At 38.5% G+C, this 20,327-nt stretch overlaps 2 protein-coding genes and 1 pseudogene across 7 annotated transcripts in view; 2 read left to right on the forward strand and 1 right to left on the reverse strand.

Annotated features, from left to right (window-relative positions):
• Positions 1-1,667, reverse strand: part of DLG2 (discs large MAGUK scaffold protein 2) — a 1,729,700-nt gene extending 1,728,033 nt beyond the window's left edge. For 2 of the 6 annotated variants that reach the window (XM_031460455.2, XM_031460454.2), the window contains exon 1: positions 438-1,665. In XM_031460455.2, coding sequence (XP_031316315.1) covers positions 438-456 — 19 coding nt within the window. In that variant the 5' untranslated portion in view covers positions 457-1,665. Of the gene's footprint in view, positions 1-437 lie in introns of all 6 variants that reach the window. The other 4 variants (XM_031460458.2, XM_031460456.2, XM_031460460.2 and 1 more) reach the window with 3 other exon arrangements.
• Positions 1,668-2,389: 722 nt separating this feature from the next.
• Positions 2,390-8,549, forward strand: TMEM126B (transmembrane protein 126B). The gene is made up of 5 exons (XM_010990317.3): positions 2,390-2,505; positions 5,350-5,471; positions 6,545-6,738; positions 7,833-7,944; positions 8,194-8,549. The coding sequence occupies exons 1-5, from the start codon at positions 2,425-2,427 to the stop codon at positions 8,375-8,377; spliced, it is 693 nt and encodes a 230-aa protein (XP_010988619.2). The 5' UTR covers positions 2,390-2,424; the 3' UTR covers positions 8,378-8,549.
• Positions 8,550-13,348: 4,799 nt separating this feature from the next.
• LOC105098302 (alpha-1,3/1,6-mannosyltransferase ALG2-like) lies at positions 13,349-15,713 on the forward strand (annotated as a pseudogene).
• The last annotated feature ends 4,614 nt before the right edge of the window (positions 15,714-20,327 follow it).

The following is a 20,327-nucleotide window of genomic DNA, read 5'->3' on the forward strand; positions in this document are numbered from 1 at the left end:
AACAATAAATCTATAATTGTGTTCAGTGCAAAAAACTTTGTTATCTTTTGCAACTATGTGATTCCCTTGATAAATATTAAATCCATGAGGAAGAGCTGTACTGTACAAGTTTCTCTTTTAAAGACTGTGTAAAAGTAAATTTTAACAAGCTAAAACAAACTAAAGAAAATCCCAAATCTGTGTTATCAAGTTTATGCTGATTATAAATGGCGATTTAGACCACCTGATTCATTAAGTCACAGGTGTCTATAATTGAATACAAGTCCTACTTCATTTCAATTTAGCAAAATATTACCAAATGATATACCACAGAAAAGACATTATGACAATAAATCTCAAGCAAAATTTTACTCTCAAATGGAATACAATTTAAGCTGCAAATACCAGAACCAAGAAAAAGGAGAAACATATATTACACAGGAAGCCTCATAGCCCACCTTTCCTCTTGACTGGCATTCTTGAATCTTTTCACTGCCACAGGATTCAAGATCTCTTTTCAGGTCTCAACTTGATCCAGCTGGGTGGAGGCCAAGAGCCAGGTAACTGTTGCAAACCACTTCACTGTTTGAAATCCAGGCTGTCTTCTCTTTCAAAGAAAAAAAGTGATGTATTTTTTCCACAAACTTTGACACTGCCCACAGAGGTTAGAGAAAAACAACTGCCGAGTACTTCATTGTTTATAAAATATTTATTCTGTTTAAAAAGAAAATTATTGTAAGCGTAGAAAACGTTATTAAATCTCCTCTTCAGGCATTAACGTTTTTGGAGTTCAATGACTAACTCAATTAAGGCACAAACAAAATTTTCACAGCTGTCCCATTACTCAACACATGATCAAATTCCAAGATGAACTGATTGATGATAAAGACCCTCAATTCTTTAGAGAAAAATCTAAAACCTTCACACACACACACACCCAAAAAAAATACTTTTAAAAACGTCTTTGACTCTAGTCTCTAAAAAGGTGGGTGAGTTTGAACAGTTTTCTGGGGCAGAACACAGACTGAAAGGCCCCTTTCTATTTACTGGATCAGAAGTTCCGGCTCTCACCCCCTCAGTAAGACAGGATCCAGCTTGCTGTCACTTTCATTTTTTTTTCTTCTGTGCTCTCCAAGCCCCTCAGGCTTGATCCTTAATGCCCCTCTGATTCTGATCCTCCCATGTATTAACCGAGAGGATTGAAAAGAAGGAAAGCAATCCCTTGGCATGGAGACATTAAAGTGACAGTGCTACTCAATGGGCACTTGATGCAGGATGAGTTGGCGAAGATTTCTTCACACTGGAGTCATTCACATCATGCCATCTCTTCGCATCCAAGCAGCTCCCTATCCGGCGAGGAAAAACACTGAGACTGTTCGAGACAAGTCAAACCTTCCCCCAAAGGTGTTTTCTGAGACGCTGTAGTAGTATTAGGCATGTGAGCATAAGCTGAGCAAACGGTTCGCGGTTTCCTAAATGAGAGAGTTCGGCTGCTTGGCTTCCACATCCACCCTTTCTCTCAGTCTCTCTCCAAACTACCCACCTTCCTTTCGTAGAAAAGGCAAGAAATCTCTCTGCTCCCGCGGGCCACCCCTGCCCACACCCCGTTCTTATACGGAAGAGCACAGAAATGTCCTGCGCCCTCCACGCGATGAAGTGTTTCCTCAGGCAGGAGAAACAGCAGCACTAGAAATTATATAACTCTTGAATTTGGCTTCTCTAAGACGTGGAGACTGAAGGGTCGGGGGTTGCTGGTCTGGGAGATACTGCTGGGCACTGAACGTGCACAAAAGGGCGCCAGGCCTCCTCACAGCGCCCACCACCCCGAAACACCGGCTGGCAAGGGGGTCTTCTCAGGGAGTGGGAGGGCAAATTTCTCTCCGGTCCCTTTCCAAGCGGGGTGAAAGGATGGAATATGAAGGGACTAAACACTGAGGAGGAGGGTCTGACGGCTGTGAGGGGAGGAGGCTAGTCGGAGCAGCTCTGTCGGCCGGTTGGGTGCTCCGGGGAGGAGGTGCCGGAGAAGCCGCAGCCGTAACCTACGGGCCAGGCCAGAGAGGCGAGCACCCTCAAGGAGTGAGAGGGTGGCGGCAGCTCGGCCCCAGCTAACGGAGACACCCTGAGGAGAGGAAAACGCGCAGCAACACCGCTACGCTCGAGCCGCCCCACGTTCCCCTCAGGAGGAGAGGAGCCAAGCTAACAAATAGCAAAGGAAGGGAATGCGGGGATGGTAAAGGGGCGGGCCCACAGACGTCTGAACAGCCGGGAAGCCAATGGGCGGTCCTAATTTCTGGACGCCGCGCCCAATCACAGCCTGGATGGAGGGCGCGGCTTTTGACTGGGTCGGGGCGGGCCGGGGCTGCAGGCGAGAGGCCTGAGTCGGCACCACTTCCCGCCTCGGGAGTTCTGGGTCCCCGCCCACTGCTGGTCACGTGAGTCGCCAAAATGGCGGCGCTCGGGCGTGAGGCTGGGGCTGACCTGAGGGTTGCAGGTGTGGTGCCGGTGGGAGCTGGGGAAGAGCCCAAGGTAGGCAGAAATCCAGGATGGTATGGGCGGTGATTTCTGCAGCTTCAAAGTGTTGGCGGACTCTTCTGAAATGATGCAAGTAAAAGGAATTTGAGGATCTAAAGAGAACAGCTCCCAAGTCCATGCAGGGCGCAATTAGGTCTCCACTTGCTATGGAAAAAAAGCGGCGAGAAAGCTGGAGACCTAAAGTCTAGTCCTGATTGATGCAGCCCGTTTTCTCTTGCCTCCTGGCCTTTGCACTGGCCTTCTCAAGTTGAAATACCTCCCCGCACTTATCCCCCTCCCGGCACTTAACCCCACCCCGCCAAATTCTCCTCTTTCGGATATTCCTTTAAATGTCACTTTACCTGGCTAAATGTGGCTTTTCTTACGTTGTTTTGTTTTTAATGACAAAAATTCTGCATTTAAATTCCCTGCCATTTTCTCCGTATTTATGCCTGGGTTGTGGGTTCTGGGACGTGACTACATCTTGCTTACCTGGGGGGGAGTGTCTGTCAAATACTAGGTGAATGTTGAGTAAATGATGAGTGAATGTTGAATAAAATTCTGAAAGTCAGGTGAAATAATACACATAAAATCATAACAAAACCGTATAATACTTTGGAAACTATAAACCTGTACAAATGCACTGATACTGGTATAATTGTGGTAACCAGTTGAGTGGCCTTGAACTTTTTGTTTGCTTTATTTTTTGAGTAAAAGTAGATTTATTCAGAAAGATACATATTCCATAGACAGAGTGCAGGTCATCTCAGAAGGCCAGACAGACCACAAGGCATGGGGGTAGTTAAAGCAAAAGTAGGTTTACACACTCCATAGACAAAGTGCGGGCGACCTCAAAAGGCAAGAGAAAGGCCTGGTTAATTTTTAGATAAAATGTTGGTTATGGTGAAATAATTACATGTCAATACTTACAAAAATTCTATCAGAAAGTTATCAATATATTTCTTTGCTTTAATAACAGTGCCTTCTGAAAACAAGGTGCCCAATAAATACTTACTGTCCTGTTTCAGTATTTTAGGATCATAATCCTGGGTGTCTGTTTCCTAATGTACTAAGGATGTAGACAAGGTAGGAGGTTGGTACAAGGCATTGCCTGAAAGTTTTCTTTGTGAGAAATAAAAGACTTTAGTGAATTGGATGATAGCAAAACAAAAATTTATCCAAAGTTTCTGGTTAATTATCATGTTACTGACATCTGCCTTCATGTACATTAGATGGATTAGTATATAGAATCTCCCTTAGATATTGCTATTTTCTCTTCCATTTGCTATTTAGATGTCAGAGAGAGGCAAAAAATTAAATCTAGTCCTTGAGAAACTGTAATTTGTAAATTTTTTTTTCTGTTCTCCCCAGATATTTTAAAGAAAAAGAACTGGCATGAGTACAGTTCTTCAATGATACAGGGAAAGAAACTGGTCAATTATTACTTATTGTGTCATACCACACTAAGGTTCAAAAGAGCCTATACCTTCAGAATTTTGATACTGTGGATGAATTGGCCTTTCATTAGGGTTAGGACTGGTACATATCACTTATTCAGGAAATGAATATTACAGTGATATTCAACATGTGTCCGTTGACTACCAGCATCAGAATCACTTGGTGCTATTAAAATGAAGATTTCTAGACTTTACCCTACTCCTATTATCCAGATATCTCAGTAGGGATCTCAAAAAACTGCTTTTCAAATAAACTCATGTGATTCTTGTCCACATGAAAGGTTGAGATTCTTACTAAGTCTCTTCTATATCTTTTATGCCTAATCCACTCGGATTCTTTGCCTAAGATTCCTAAAATTTGACATCTTTTAGTCTATGCCCTTGTTCATAAATGTTGTTATAATGGAGATTCATATAAATTATGAAGGGCCATAGATTTTTTAAAATCTATTCATTGGCTAATCTGGAATCCCATAATGCCAGTAGGGCAAAAAATTTAACAAATAGTAAGAATTCCACAGAAATGTTCCACAAAACATTCAGAAAGGATCTTGAGGGTCCAGTTTTGTTTTGTTTTTGTCTTTACCACTGGTTTCTGTTAAGATGCTACTGGCCAAACCTCATGGTCCCTTGACATTGGCAACTGTCTATTCATACATCATACTTCAGACACAAGAACTTTCCAACCCTGGAGCCCACTGCTATGGTCCAGGCTTCCTTGTATACCACATAGCAATTTCCAGCAAAGGCCCTGCTTCTGCCCAAGTCGCTATTAGGGAGCTCAATACATAATTTATATAATCCACAGTAGTCATGATCCACTGCCTCTTCCTAGCCTGGAATAGTGTCTCTCTTTCTGGTGCTCTCTCGCTATTCTCCAAGGCAATCCCTGTTCTCTCCTACCTCTCCAGGAAACTCAAGATAATCTCCAAAATGAGCTCAGGCTTTCAGGAGACAGAGGATGAAGATAGCTGTCAACAAGTAGCTACTCTTTACTATCAGCTCTGAAAAAGCTAGAGCATGGTGAACTACAAAGGGCCTGGCTACCTTCAGAGAAAACTGTAAGGAAAACAAATAATATCTCAGTAATTTATTCTTCTACACCTGGTCCTAAGGCAAGTTAACCTCTCTGGACCTTGTTTTTCTCATCTATAAAAATAGAGGTGACAATTATCCTGCCAGTTTCTCAAAGTTATTGTGTGGATCTAAAAAAGCCATTGTGTAACAGGTAATAAGAGCTCACTAAATGTTGATTGAATCATTAACAAAATATATGAAAACACAGGATAGTACCTGACACTTTACTAGGGTCTAAATGTTTTTTAATCTGAATCTGTAGAATTTATAAGATTTAATATTAATATCATTAGCTATCATGATTCTGGATTTTTGTGTTTTCCAGGACATCAAGATGCCAACATACACACATGGTCAGTCCAGTCCTTCTCTAGGAGATGCAAAGCTCAGAAAACCAATGATCATCGAAATCATAGAAAAAAAGTTTGAATATCTTAGAAAAGAAAAGTAAGAGACACACCCTGACTGAAAGTCAATAACTATTTGCATATCTTCTGTATCACCAATGTTTCTGGGTATCTAAGATCTTATTAACTTTATTGAGTTGGTTATGAAGAAAGCTTATTTAAAAAAAAAAACTGGAGAGAAACATGAGCAGATGAAAATAGTGGTTTGTTGCGATACTGAGACTGTATAATTTCTTTTGTCTCTTGAAGTTTTTTTGCTTCTAAAATTGTTGAAATGTTATTTATGCAATAAACATTTTAAAAGTAATTAACAACACCTTTTTGGGGGCTACTTATCTTTAACTGATTATCAATTTTAATTAAATTCAGTTTGGAATTTATTACCTTAGCCACAGTGCTGAGTTCAGCAGAAAGGAATACACATTCCATGATGTACAAATAGTCTCACATTACCATTTTGACTTTTAGAGTAATAGAGCTCAAGAATAAAGTCAAAGGATGTTGATCTTAGACTTTAAACATTTCTGGATTTAGGTATGAGTCAGAATAAATAAAACTAGATCTTTTAAATTTCTTTGGATGAAGTTTTGGAAATCCTAGACAAATTATTTTAAATGTATCTGGACTAATTAAGAAATATTTTCTAGAAGGCCTAACCAAATGTAAACACCTTTTTTCAAGTGACCTTAAGCAAATTAATTCTTTTATTGGAAAGAGCAGTATTCTTGGATTTAGATAGCTCAGAAAATTTGGCTACATCAGAACATATTCATCTTTATTTGTGGCCGAAATTTATTCTCTTTTTAAAAGAACTCCATCTTAGAGCCAGTCTAAATATTCTCATAAAGAGAATTATATCCTTTCATTAGAATGCAAGTTCCATGAGGAGTGGAGGTTTTTTGTTTGTTTGTTTGGGTTTTTGTTTTGTTTTGTTTTGTTTTTGCTTTTATTCATTGCCCCATCTTCAGCACAAAGAAAATACTTCTCACATGGTAGATGCTCAAGAAACATTTGATGTTGAGTAAATATGAACAAATGACTACCCAGGAAAGGATATACCTATTAGGAGAATATTATGTTGAACTTAATTTTTCACTTTGATTTTCTAATTAGGTCTTTAAATATATATGGAACAATGGTCTTTGGAACAACAGCTGGTTTCTCTGGAATATTGGCAAACATAATTTTCAGACATTGCTTCAAGGTTAAACATGATGCTTTGAAGACATATGCATCATTGACTACACTTCCATTTTTGTCTACCATAGTTGCTTATAAGCTTCTTGTAACAGATGCTTTGTATTCAGGTAAATTTAAATTCATTGATGTATATATAATGTGTCTATAGCTAAGGAAAATTATTCATTAACATATACTGTTGCTACTGCTGATAATAATCCCTTACATTTGTATATTGCTTTACCACTGACAGTGGACCTTCACATGTATTGTCCTATTTCATCCTCACAACAATCCTCCTAATCAGTTAGGGCAAGTAGTACTGTCCTTTTTTTACAGGTAGGAAACCAACCTGAGACATGTTCAAGTACACTAAAAAGCAACATAACATACTGGGGAAAAAAGGCTTTGGCATACTACCTATTTCACTTAAGTTTTTGACATTAGGCAAGTCATTTAATCTCTGAGACTCGGTTGTCTCATCTATGAATTAGGACTAATAGTACTTATCTCACAAGATTGTTGTAAGAATTAAGATACTGTATGTTAAATGCCTAACCTACTTTCTGGCATATTATGGGCTTCTAATGTTACTTCTTGCCTCTTCCCCATACCTTAAGTTTCACAAAGAGTAACTGATGGAACCTCTGACCCCCGTTCTTCAGGTCTCTGCTTAAATACTCTTCTGCAGGGAAACCTCTGATTCCCTTGGGGTAGTTAAGTTTCTAGATACATTCTCTATTCATTTTACCTTCGGAACATGTGCACACTTAAGATTATTTGTTTAAATATTTGTTTAATGTCTTTCTTTCTTAGTAGACTGGCCTGAAGTTCAGAGGTTGGATCTCTTTTGTGTAACATTGTATCCCTAGCACACATCTGACACAGAAACAATATAAATGTATTAACCTAGAATCCAGGTGTCTGGTCTGCTATATCTTAGTTCAGGAAATGAACACAGTCTGATGGAAACAGTCTTCACTATAAAATTGCTTCCACAACAACCAATAAGTGAGAGTAACTATCCTTATGTAAAGTATAAAAGCAGTTTTTAAAAGTGGTACATTTAGTCTATTGTGCTGTAGACTGAATTTCTAATATTCTTTCTACTGTTTGGCTCTGGTTGAGGACAGTACAGATAACTACTGTATGAGGATACAAGACTCTTAAGGGTTCTTATCCTGAGTTTTAAAGAGAAACCAGATTTACCTATGTTTTCCAGGTAAGATCAGCCAGGAAAATTGTGTCCTGAGAAGTTCGCTGATTGGCATAGTGTGCGGTGTTTTATATCCCACTGCTTTGGCTTTTTCTAAAAATGGACGTCTGGCAGTCAAGTAAGTCCATCTTTTTGCTCCTTTTCTTCCTTCTTTTTTTGTTTTTTGTGCTAAAAAACTACATATTCTTTAGCTGCCAATGACACATTTTAATCAAAATATAGTAGTTTCATATTTCAAATAGCTAATTTTAACCTTTTTGCTATCAACATGAGAGATCTGGAATAGAAATTATCAGTTTAGGAGAAATCAACAAATTTTTCTTGGAATTTACATCCAAAAAAGTACTTAACTATCCTTCTTTTTTAGGTATCATACTGTTCCACTGCCACCAAGAGGAAGGGTTTTACTTTATTGGCTGCTGCTATGTCAAACAGAGATAAAAGCAATGGTGCTTCCTCTTGTCCTTCAGACAGCCTGTGGAATATATCACGGTCTACAGCATTATGCAATGTTTGAAAGTACTCTTGAGAAAAGTATATATGAAGATTAACCAAAAAGTGAATGGATACTAAATCAGCAGAATGGATTTTTCTGTGATGAGGACTCAGGCATTGCTGCATGAGTTAAAAGTAATTCTGGACAGACAGTTCATTTTTGTTCCTTTTGCCTGGTATACAGCAGGTGCTCAATAAATTTCAGTAAATAAATAAATGCAAGTTTCATCTCTGTTTCCTCATTTATGTGGAAATGAGTTTGAGGCCTCAAGATCTGATCAATATACATATTTATATATTCATTCATTCACAGACATTTATTGAGCACTTGCTAGGTCTCAAGACATTGTGTTACATGTAATAAGAAATGGTCCTTACCCAGAAGGAATGCACAGTTAGAAATGTGAGCACATATGAGAGGATTTGAGAGGTACACACATAATTCTGTGAGCAAACTGAGGATGTGGCTGTTAACTACTTGTGCAGAGGGGAAAGCTACGGGGAAAAAATATGTTCCTAAATTTTGAAAGGGAAGTTGAAATTTCGTAAGAAAATCAAAATAAAGAAATAAACTAACAGCCCTTCCTCTACTCTAATTCAGTATACTTACTAGCTCTTATCATTAACAGATTAGCTTCACTGTTCTGTTTAAAGAATATTTATTGAGTGCCTATTTGCTATGCATTAACATAGGCACCAGGGAAACAAAGGTTCAGTCCCTGTCCACAGGAAGCTTAAAATCTAAAGAAACAGATCACAGTATGCTTCTCTAAGTCTGCTACAGCATTCCAAGCTACACATTTAGTTAGGGAATCTTACTTCAGGAAACAAACACAGTCTGATGAAAAGGGTAAGACACAGAATGGAACCCCATAGCTCATTCTCCTTGTCTTAAACCATATTTATCTTGAGATTAAAGTTTGGTCATCTGAGGCCCCAAGCAACCCAAAGTAGAAGTTTAGAAACATAGCAAAGAAAATTCACAAGATATCTTTCATTTGAATAAATACATACCCAATTATTCAGCTAATATTGATTCAAGACCTAGTGCATGAGACATTATATACTACACACGGGGCAATTTACCTTACCTTTCTGACTTTATTTCCTCTTGAAACATACTAATAACTGCTTTGGAGTCAGATTATAAAAATGGAAACATAACCAACCCATACCTGGTGTATAGGAGGTGCTAATAAATGTGCTTACATTGTCTGTTTTCCCTGATGTTCTCCCTGAGTCACAGAACAATGACTAAGATTGGTCCCTACTGTAAGAACTTACCTGCTCTCTTGGCTTTTCAACTCCATTTCCTCCAACTGCCTTAACCATGTGGTTATCCCCCTGCTTTTGTATTTATTGCATCACATTGTATCGTTTACTATGTATTGTATTATATTGATTTTCTTCCTGTTTTTGCACGATTACATTGTCTTCTGTAAACTATTCAGTATTTGAATTTCTAAGTTTAAGCAGTAATCTAATAATGAATAAATGGTATTCTACAGATGTGGCTGCATTTCACAGAACTTGTTCACTCACCTTCCTAAGCCTCATTTAAAAAAAAAAAAAAAGACTCTTCCAAAGATATATAACGCATATTCTCCTACCTTCATCATCTTATCCCCACAAAGACAGTCATACCAACATTGATAAGCATGAATAACTGAATCTTGGCAACTGAATCCCACCAGATTCACTAAAGTAATAAGACCCCCCTCCAAAGCCTCCCCAAGATTAGACGCAGGAGAAAAACAGAGTAGTGAACTTAAAGATATAGCAGTATGAACTTCAAAATAAAGCAAAAAAAAATTAACGTAGTATTAGTGACTAGCCTTTTACACCTATAATTCAAGTCATCTAAGGAGGGGATAAGCAGAAAAAATTTTTGATGTATTAATGGCTGAAAATTTTCCAAATTTGATGAAATCTATAAAACCACAGATTCAAAAATTTCCAGTCCAAGGTCATGACATAGGAGGCTCCTAAACTCATCTCCCACAGACACCATATACAGCTGCACACAGAGCAATCCCCTCTGGAAAAAAAAAAGCCAGAAACTAGCTGAGCAACTCCTACACATCAGGCAAACAAGAAAATATCCACACCAAAAGAGGCTGAGAAACACGCTCACCATAAACTCCACTCCCAACACAGCGACATATGTTCAGCAGGAAACGAAACTCCCAGCTTCCCCCGCCCCGAGGAGGGAAGGGTTTGGACCCAACACCTAGTGCCCCAACATTTGACTTCCACCTAAGAGGTGGGCCCCCAAAACACCTAGCTCTGAAAACCAAGTTTTCCATCCATGAGACCCCTCTGTTAACAGGTAGGAGCACTGGCTATAGCTATCCCCAGGGCTCAGTGGAGAGGAAGCAGGCAAAAAATGCCCATCTCCCAGTTTTCTGGGCTTATTTGTGTACACTTTAAGAGATGCTGCCTGAAGGTCAGCATTCTAATTTAACATGCATCTAGGAGCCAACTTCAATCCTTCCCAGAGCACAAGGAGGATAGCAGGCACCTCCCACCTTTTCTCTTGAGGCTGCTACAAGTCACCAGTATCTTCCAGGAAGGAATTAATACAGACATCTGTGCCCAGCTTTTGCAACTGCTACCCACAGGGTAGGTCCCCAGATCTCCTGACTGATAGGTAACCGATGGGCTTCCATTCACTAGTTCCGAAGGACTCAAGGAGGGAACAAAAGCAATTCCTAAAATGGCTATGCCCCCAGGACTCAGTGCAGTTAGCAGCCACAAACACCCAACTCCCAGCCTTTCCCTAAAAAGGGTCTATTTGCATGCTTTAAAAGATGCTGCCTGAGGTCACGTTTCTAATTTAGCAAGCATCTAGAGACTAACTGTAATCTTCCCCAAAGACCAGTGAAGACTGCAGACACCCACCCTCTTCTTTCAACCTGCTCCAAGTCACAGTATCTCTCTGGAAGGACCCTGTACACACATCTAGCACGCCAGCTTTAGCGGCTGCCCCCTGAGAGAGGGGTGCCCAGATTAGGAACAACAGCCAATGAGGTTTGCATTCAGTAGTCCCACAGAATTGTAGTAAACAAATAAGTTTTTAAGGGGCTCAAGAGCACTCCACCCACCTTTGCTATATAGCCCAACCCCATGCAGAGAGAATACAGAAAAACTCTGAACTGCTACTGGGGCTGGGATGGAGAAATAAAGAGAGGTTTGTAAAAGGGTCCAAACTTTCAGCTCTAAGATTAGTAGTGTGAGGATATAATGTAAAACATAGTGACTATAGTTGATAACATTTTATTGTATAACTGAAATTTGCTAAGAGAGTAAAACTTAAATGTTCTCCCACACAAAAAGATACAAATGTGAAGTGATGGATGTGTTAATGAAATAGATGGGGGAATTCTTTCACAATGTATATGTATATCAAATCACTGTGATGTACCCTCTACATATCTTACAATTGTATATTAACTATGCCTCAAAAAAGGGTGTAAAATTTTAAAACCCCAGGTTTAAGAAGATCAATGAACTCCAAGTAAACTAAATATGAGAAAAACTACTTCAACTCCACATCATAATCAAATTGCTTAAAACCAATAATAAAGAGAAAATCTTAACAGGAGTCAGAGAAACACTTAGAGAAGTAATGACAGCATACTTCTCACTGGTAATAATGCAGAGCAGAGTCTTTAAATACTAACATTTTTGAAAAAGTCAACCCAGAATTCTATACCTAGCAGAAACATTTTTCCAAAACAAGGGCTAAACAGGGAGGGTGACATCAGCAAGATGGCAGAATAGGAAGCCACAGATCCTCCTTCTCCCATAGACACATAGATTTAACAACAATATACAGAGATTCAGAAACCACTCGAAAGGATCCTGCACCACAGGTGAGCACTAAGCCAACGGCCTCAAAGTTGGCAGGAAAATTCATAGCATTTTCTGTTGCCAGAACCCCCACTCCCAGCACAGTGTGGCACTATTAGAAGCAAAACCCCAATTCCCATACTCTCTCTGGTGAAAGAAAGGAGTAGAACCTACATCCATCATTCTGATTTTTAAGAGGGCTGCCTGGGACCATTTTCTGTCTTACTTGAATCCAAGTGCTGACAGGAACAGAGAGGCCAGGTTAAGGATGTCTATGAATAAAACCATCAGTGTACACCAGAGTCTTCATTACCACAAAGACACTAGGTAGAGCTCCAATACTACAGCTTACTACAGCACCAAAGAGGCCATAGTATCAAGGAGACACACCAGCAGGAGCTCTGAAGAAGAAACTGGCAAACCTCTTCAAGCACAGAGAGGATGCAACCCTAGAAAAGATTTGAGTGGTCTCCAGAATCTCTAGTCAGGCTGAGTGGAGAATTTTTCCCTATACAAAACCAGATTGAAAAATCTGGGGATGATGGCTGATTCTTCAAATGCTGCAATCCCAACAAAAAATAATAAGCCATAGAAAGAAACAAGAAAAATGGCACATTTAAAGGAACTAATTAAATCTCCAGCAACTAACCTTAAGGAAACAGAAATATATTAATTACTAGAAAAATTCAAAATTATTGTTATAAGGATACTCCATGAATTAAAAGAGAACAAAGATAGACAACCATATAAAATCAGGAAAATTATACATGAACAAAATGAAAATATCAACAAAGAGATGAAAACTATGAAGACAAACCAAACAGAAATTCTAGAACTTAAGAATACAATACCTGATTGAAAAATTCACTAAAGGGACTCAACAGCAGTATTAAACAGTCAAAAGAATCAATGAACTTGAAGACAATATTTTCAAAATTACTGTTGCAGAAGAGCAAAAAGAATAAAGAATGAAGAACAAAGAAGAGAGCATAAGGCACTTCTGAGCCATCATCAGAGGGAACCATGTATGCATTATGTGAGTCTCAGCAGAAAGAACAATCTATTTGAAGAAATAATGGTGAAAATCATCCTATATCTGAGGAGAGACATGGATGTACAAATTTAAGAAACTCAAGGAACTCCAATCAGAAAAACAAAATTTAAAGGGATCTACAATGAGAGATACTGCTGAAAGAGGTAATCTAGAAGACATGACCACTGGTTGACCTGCAAGCTGGACCCAGGCAAACAGAGGCTTCTCAGCTCCTCCGCTGTCCTGAGAATGTCCGTTCTGCACACCATTCCCATGGTGGGAACCATTTTTAAGGACATAGCCTTGAGAGAGCAATGTGTTGTTGAGACCATCGAGACAGTATACATGACTGAACCCATTTAAGGCCTTACTATAAACTTTTTAAATTCTGGCAGTGGGTGGCGTGAAGAGCTACCCATCTTGTGCCCTCCCAAAACAAGCCTTGTATTTAAATTCTCTTGCTTATTAAAAATGCCACCTACCAATCTGAAGTGGTCCATTTCTTTGTTCAGTCTCTCCTTGCTCTCTGTGTATAGGGACCAATTTACAAACCAAAAGCCATTATACTCAAACTGTCGAGTCACAGGCAAACAATCTTGAAAGCAGCAAAGGAAAAGCAACTTAAGTACGAAGGAGCTACTATTGTCATAGAAAAGAACAAATCTGACTCTATATTAGATCTGTTCCTTTAGCTTTAACCACTGTGCCCTGTTTTCTAGGCTTAGTCTTGCTAGCTTTGCACACACGTAAACATAACAAGCTGCAGAATAGAGAATTACCTTTGTTTTGTTGGAGGTTTTGCAGGAGCACCATGACCTGGCCCACGTGGACAGCTGCAGGAACAAAGAATTCCTACACCAAGAAATTTGCAACAAACAAACACACCCCTTCCCCTATTTTTTTGTATAAAAAGAGCCTGTATTCTGACTGGAGTAGGATGGTTCTCCAAGACATTTGCCTGCCATCCTCTCCGTCTGCCAGCTTTTTGAATAAAGTCCATACTCCTTGTCCCAACACCTCGTCTGCGGATTTCTTAGCCTGTCCTGCAGCCAGCAGAAGGAGTTTCGACTCGGTAACACTATTAGATTGTCAGCAGATTTCTCAGTGGAAACTTTGTAGGCTGGAAGGGAGTAGGACAATATATTTAAAGTACTGAAAGAAAACAAGCCAATCAAGAATACTATACCTTGGAACACGTCTTCAAAAAGAGAGGAAGCCAGAGAAAGGAGCATGCGCGGAAGCCCCTAAGGGAACCAGACACAAGCGCGGATGGAGAACCGGAGCCGGCCCTAACCCGTCCGTGCTGTTCCTGCACCAGGACCTGGGCATAGGCGGCGCCGAGTGGCTGCTGCTGGACGCGGTGCTGATGCTGCAAGCGTGCGGATGTAGCGTAGAGACGGGACGGCGCACTGTGACCGGGGCCACTGCTTGGCCGAGAGCCGCGAGCTGCCCGTGCGCTGCGCCGGGGACTGGCTGCCCTGCAGCCTAGGCTGGGCGGCCGCCGCGCCCAGTTCTGCGTCTACGGTGCGTATCATCTGCCTGGCGATCTACGTGCTGTTCCTCCGCGACGAGGAGTTCGGCTTGGTCGTATGCAACAGGTGTCTTCCTGTATCCCAGCGTTCAAGCTGGGCAGACGGCGTAAGAAAATCCTATTTTACTGTCACTTCCCAGATCTGCTTCTCACCAGAAGAGATTCTTTTATTAAACCTACACAGGGCCCCAGTTGACTTGGTAGAGGAATAGACCACAGGCATGGCAGACAGCATCTGGGTCAACAGCCGGTTCACAGCTGCCATTTTTAAGGAAACGTTCAAGCCCCGGTCTCACAGAGACCCCTGATGTCTTATACCCAACTCTGACTATCCAGAAATATTCAGCTCTGAATAAGCTCTTACTGAAAAGCTTGATAACCTAGTCCCCAAAGGGAAAAAAAATCCTGTTTTTCTCCACCAACAGGTATGAAAGGAAGAAAAATCTGACTTTGGCACTGGAAGCCCTAGTAAAGCTACATGGAAGATTGACATCCAGGGTTGGGACAAATTCATCTGATCATGGCAGTTGGTTGTGACGAGAGAGTCCTGGAGAACGTACAACACTATGAGGAATTGAAGGAGATGGTCCAGCAGTCTGTCCTTGGTCAGTATGTGACCTTCCTGCGGTCTTGCTCAGACGAACGGAAAATCTCACTCTTCCATGGCTGCACATGTGTGCTTTACACACCAAGCAACAAGCACTTTGGCATCGTCTCTTTGGAGGCCATGGACATGTAGTGCCTGATCATCGCTGTTAATTCAGGCAGGCCCTTGGAGCCCGTCATCCACAAAGTCACAGTGTTTCCCTGTGAGCCTGACCTAGTGCACTTCTCAAAAGCAATGGAAAAGTTCATCCATGAACCTTCCTTAAAAGCCCCAATGGGAGTGACTGGAAGAGCCAGGGTGAAAGAGAAATTTTCCCCTGAAGCATATACAGAGCAGCTCTACAAATATGTCACCAAACTGCTGGTATAATCAGATTGTGTTAGTCTTTATGCTATATTCATTAATATCTTATTTGTCGATTGTAGATTCAGTTTTGAAACCAAAGAAAAAACCTAGAATCTAGTGCAGAAGAGATTTTTTAAAAATATACTTGAAGCTTAAACCTGAGCCACCTTCCTATGCACTACACTCCCCACATCTGCTCTTTCAGAAAAACGTTTTTTATGCTGTAATAATTCTAAGTCTTACCAGTATTAATTAATATATAAATATGGTACAATTCCACATTCAGCAGAATATTTTCATTTTATTTTCTGTATATTATTGTTGTTCTGCCTATAAGTTTTGAGTCATATTGTGCCTTATTTGGTTTTAATGTGTCATCATCAAAGTTGATTAATTTGGCTTCATAACATAATGAGAAGAAAGTTACTACAGTTCCCTGAATCAGTCCGCTTCAGTGTTCACTGATCTCTTGGAAAATTTTTGTTAGTCATACATTTGCCTGGATTCATAGCAAGAATGCTCTGTATTTTTTTTTTTACAGAAATGATTTATTGTGTTTTTGCACACAGACATGACAATAAAAGATGCTTCTCACAGGGAAAAAAAAGGAGAAATTAATGATTTCCTACATAAGCAAAAGTTGAGGGAGTTCGTTACCACTAGACATGTCTTACAAAATGCTGAAGGGAATCCTTCAAGGTGAAGCAAAAGAACCATAAACAACAACACAAAACCATACAAAAATATAAAACTCCCTGGTAAAGGTAAATATTTAGGAAATATAGAATCCTGTAGTATGATAATCTAGGTATGTAAATCACTTTACAATCTAATACTGAATTTAAGAAACAAAAGCATAAAAAGTTGTTATAAATTTATCTTAATGGATATGCAATATAAAAGGGGTAACTATCATCAATAACATATATAGGTATACTTCTTTTTATTGAGTTTTGCTTTATTGCACTTTGTAGATATTGCAGTTTTTACAAATTGAAGGTATGTGGCAACCCCGTCAAGCAATTCTATTGGCACCATTTTTCCATCAGTATTTGTTCTCTTCACATCTCTATGTCAAATTTTGGTTAATTCTCACAGTACTTCAAACTGAGAAAAAAGTTTACAACTCACTAAAGGCTCAGATAATGGCTAGCATTTTTTATCAATAAGGTATTTTTAAATTAAGGCATGTACTTTGTTTTAAAATCCCTCAAATTTCAGTCATTTTGTTTAGGATAAACCAAAACTCTCTTGTTGTGTTTGAATCAATTTACATCATTGTTGGGAGAGGCAGCCCACCATAGGCCCCCCTGCATGTCCTTGCTAAATGTATCAAACTACAAGCCTTACCTTTCCTCTGACACTGCACCTTTTCTATGGCTAGTCACACAGGCAATTAATAAGTCAACCCCACCACAGATGACTATAATAATAATAAAAACATCCAAAAAAATACTATTTAGAGTTTTTTCCAGATAGGAGACAAAGTTTTGATCCTTTTCAAAGTATTTACATTGTGGTTTCTTTTATTCATTAAGATATAATTGACATACAATATTATATTAGTTTCAGATGCAGAACATAGTTCTTGTGCATCTGATTTAATATATGCATATGATTTATAATATATTTAATAGATGTATATCTTTCATATTGATTACCACAATAAATCTAGTTAACATCCATCACCACATATATTTCCAAGCATTTTTTTCCTAGGATAAAAACTTTCAAGATTTACTCTCTTAGCAATACAGTATTATTAACTGTAGTCACCATGTTATACATTATGTCCCTAGGAACATTGATCTATCAACCAATGGGACGGAATAGATAGTCAAGAAATAAGTCCTTGTATATATATGGCCAAGTGATTTTTGGAAAGGTTGCCAAAACTACACAATGGGAAAAGAACAGTCTCTTCAACATATGGTGTCTGGAAAACTAGATATACATCTACATGCAAAAGAATAAAGTCGGCCTTTTCCATACACCATATCCAAAAACTGCTAAAAGAAGACATAGGGGAAAAACTTGAGGACATTGGATTTGGCAATGATTTCTTGGCTATGACACCAAAAGCACAGGTAACAAAATAAAAAATAGTCATATGGGGGTACATCAAACTTAAAGACTTCTGCACATCAAAGCAAACAATCAACAGAATAAAAAGACAATCTATGGAATAGGATAAAATAATTACAAGTCATATATCTGATAAGAGGTTAATATCCAGAATATATAAAGAACTTCTACAACTCAACAACAACAAAATCCAATTAAAATACAGGCAAATGATTTGAACATATATTTCTCTAAAGAATATACACAAATGCCAATAAGCACATAAAAGGATGCTTAACAACATCACTAATTAGGGACACACAAATCAAACCACTTCGAAATATCCCGATACCGACCAGGATGGTCACTATCAAAAGAAGAGAAAACACTGGCGAGGATGTGGAGAAGTTGGAACCCTTGGTTACTGTTGGTAGGAATGTAAAATGGTGCAGCCATTGTGGAAAACAGTATGGAGGTTCCTCAAAAATAAAATAGAAATAGAAATACCACATGATCCAGAAACCTCATTTCTAGTTATATAATCCAACAAACTTCAAAGCAAGGTCTTGAAGACATATTTACACACCTATATTCATCAAAGCATTATTTACAATAACCAAGTGGTGGAAGCAACTCAAACATGCATCAACAGATGAATGGATAGAGAAAATGTGATACACACATGCACACAGATATAGATACACTGTAATATGCAGCCTTAAAAAAGAAGGAAATTATGTCACATAATACAGAGTGAATAAACTTCAAGGAACAGTCCTAAATAAAATAAGCCAGTCACAAAAAGGCAACTAATATATGATTCCACTCACATGAAGTATATAAAGTAGTCAAACTCATAGAAACAGAAAGTAGAAACGTGGTAATCAAGGGCTGAAGGGCGTGGACAGGAGCAATTAGTGTTTCGTGGGTATAGAGTTTCAGTGTTGCAAGATGAAAAAGTTTTAGAGATCTGTTGCATAACAACGTGAATATACTTAACACTACTAAACCATATACTTAAAAATGCTTAACATGGTAAGTTTAATGTTACGTGTTTTTTACCACAATTTTTTAAACTAGGGCTAAATACTTTTTAGATTTGCAAAATGTGAAAGAATTCACCACCAGAAGATTTGCTTTCTAAGAAATGTCAAAGAGAGTACTTTGGGTCACATGATGTTATAAAAATCCATAAAAAGAATGAAGAACACTAGAGATAGCAAATATGTGGATAAATATAAATGTTTTATTTTTTTTAATTACTTCAAAGACACATGACTACTCACATCAAAAATGGTAACTATGTAGTGTGTAGTTTATAACATATGTAGAAGTAAATGTATGACAATAGCACAAAGACTGAGAAGAAATGGAAGTACACTGTTGTAGCATTCTCATACTATATGTAAAGTGGTATAATATTATTTGAAGATAGTGTGTGACAAGTTAAAGATGATGTTGTGGGTTGAATTGTGCCCCTCCAAACTAAATTTTCAAGTTCTAATCCCCAGTATCTGTGAATGTAACCTTATTTGGAAATAGGATCTTTGCAGATATAAATTAAAATGAGATATATTTGATTACAGTGAGCCCTTAACCAATGGTGTCCTCATAAGATAGGATAAATTTGGGTACACAGACACACACTGGGGGAAAATGGCCATGTGAAGTCACAAAGACATATCATATAAAAACATAAGCAGAGATTGGAGCAATGCATCTATAGGTAAAGGGACACCAAGGATTGCCAGCAACCACCAGAAGCTAGGAGATGAGCATGAACAGATTGTCCTTCGGCACTTTCAGTGGGAACCAACCCTGCCAATACACTGATTTCAGACTTAAAGCCTCCAAAACAGTGAGTGAATAAATTTGTTGTTTTAAGTCACCCAGTTTGTGGTATTTTCTTCGTGCAGCCTGGGGAAACTGATAGAGATGCGTACTGCATATACTAAAGCAATCACTACAATTTTTAAAAAAGAATTGTAGCTAATAAGCCAACAAAGAAATAAAATGGAGTGAAAAATAGGCCAAAAAAAAAAAAAAAAAAGGATAGAAGAAAGGAAAAGGGGAATGCAGAACAAATGGGACAAATAGAAAACAAATAGCAAGCTGATATATTTAAACCCTAGAATATGAAAATCATATTAAATATAAATGGTCTAAACATCTCCTTCATTAAAAGTCAGAAATTGTTAATTTAGATAAAAAACAAAATTCAATCATATACTGCCTACAAGAAGCCTATATTAAATATAAAGACACAAGGTTAAAAGTAAAAGAGTGGCAAAAGCTATGTCAACACTTATCAAAAGAAAGTTATTGGAGTGGCTGTATTAATATTAAACAAAGTAAACTGCAAAGCAAAACATATTACCAATGATTAAAAAGGTTATTTCATAATGATACAGAAATAAATTTATCTTAAAAGTTTACTGATACAATAATGAAGCTTCAAAATTCATGAAGCAAGAGCTGATAGATGTGAAAGTAGACATAGGAAAGTTCCCATAATAGAGATTTCAATTCCTGTCTCTCAATAATAGAATAAGTTGGTAGAAACTCAGAAAGGAT

Source organism: Camelus dromedarius, chromosome 12, assembly GCF_036321535.1.
Source record: "Camelus dromedarius isolate mCamDro1 chromosome 12, mCamDro1.pat, whole genome shotgun sequence".
In the NCBI taxonomy this organism is placed as follows: Eukaryota; Metazoa; Chordata; class Mammalia; order Artiodactyla; family Camelidae; genus Camelus; species Camelus dromedarius.

What these genes read in the sequence shown, in the direction of transcription:
- TMEM126B (XM_010990317.3), top strand. Translation starts at nt 2,425, where the DNA reads ATGGCGGCGCTCGGGCGTGAGGCTGGGGCTGACCTGAGGGTTGCAGGT. An exon ending in GAATATCTTAGAAAAGAAAA is followed by an intron (nt 5,472 to 6,544) that starts GTAAGAGACACA and finishes TTTTCTAATTAG; the next exon opens with GTCTTTAAATATATATGGAA. An exon ending in AATGGACGTCTGGCAGTCAA is followed by an intron (nt 7,945 to 8,193) that starts GTAAGTCCATCT and finishes CTTCTTTTTTAG; the next exon opens with GTATCATACTGTTCCACTGC.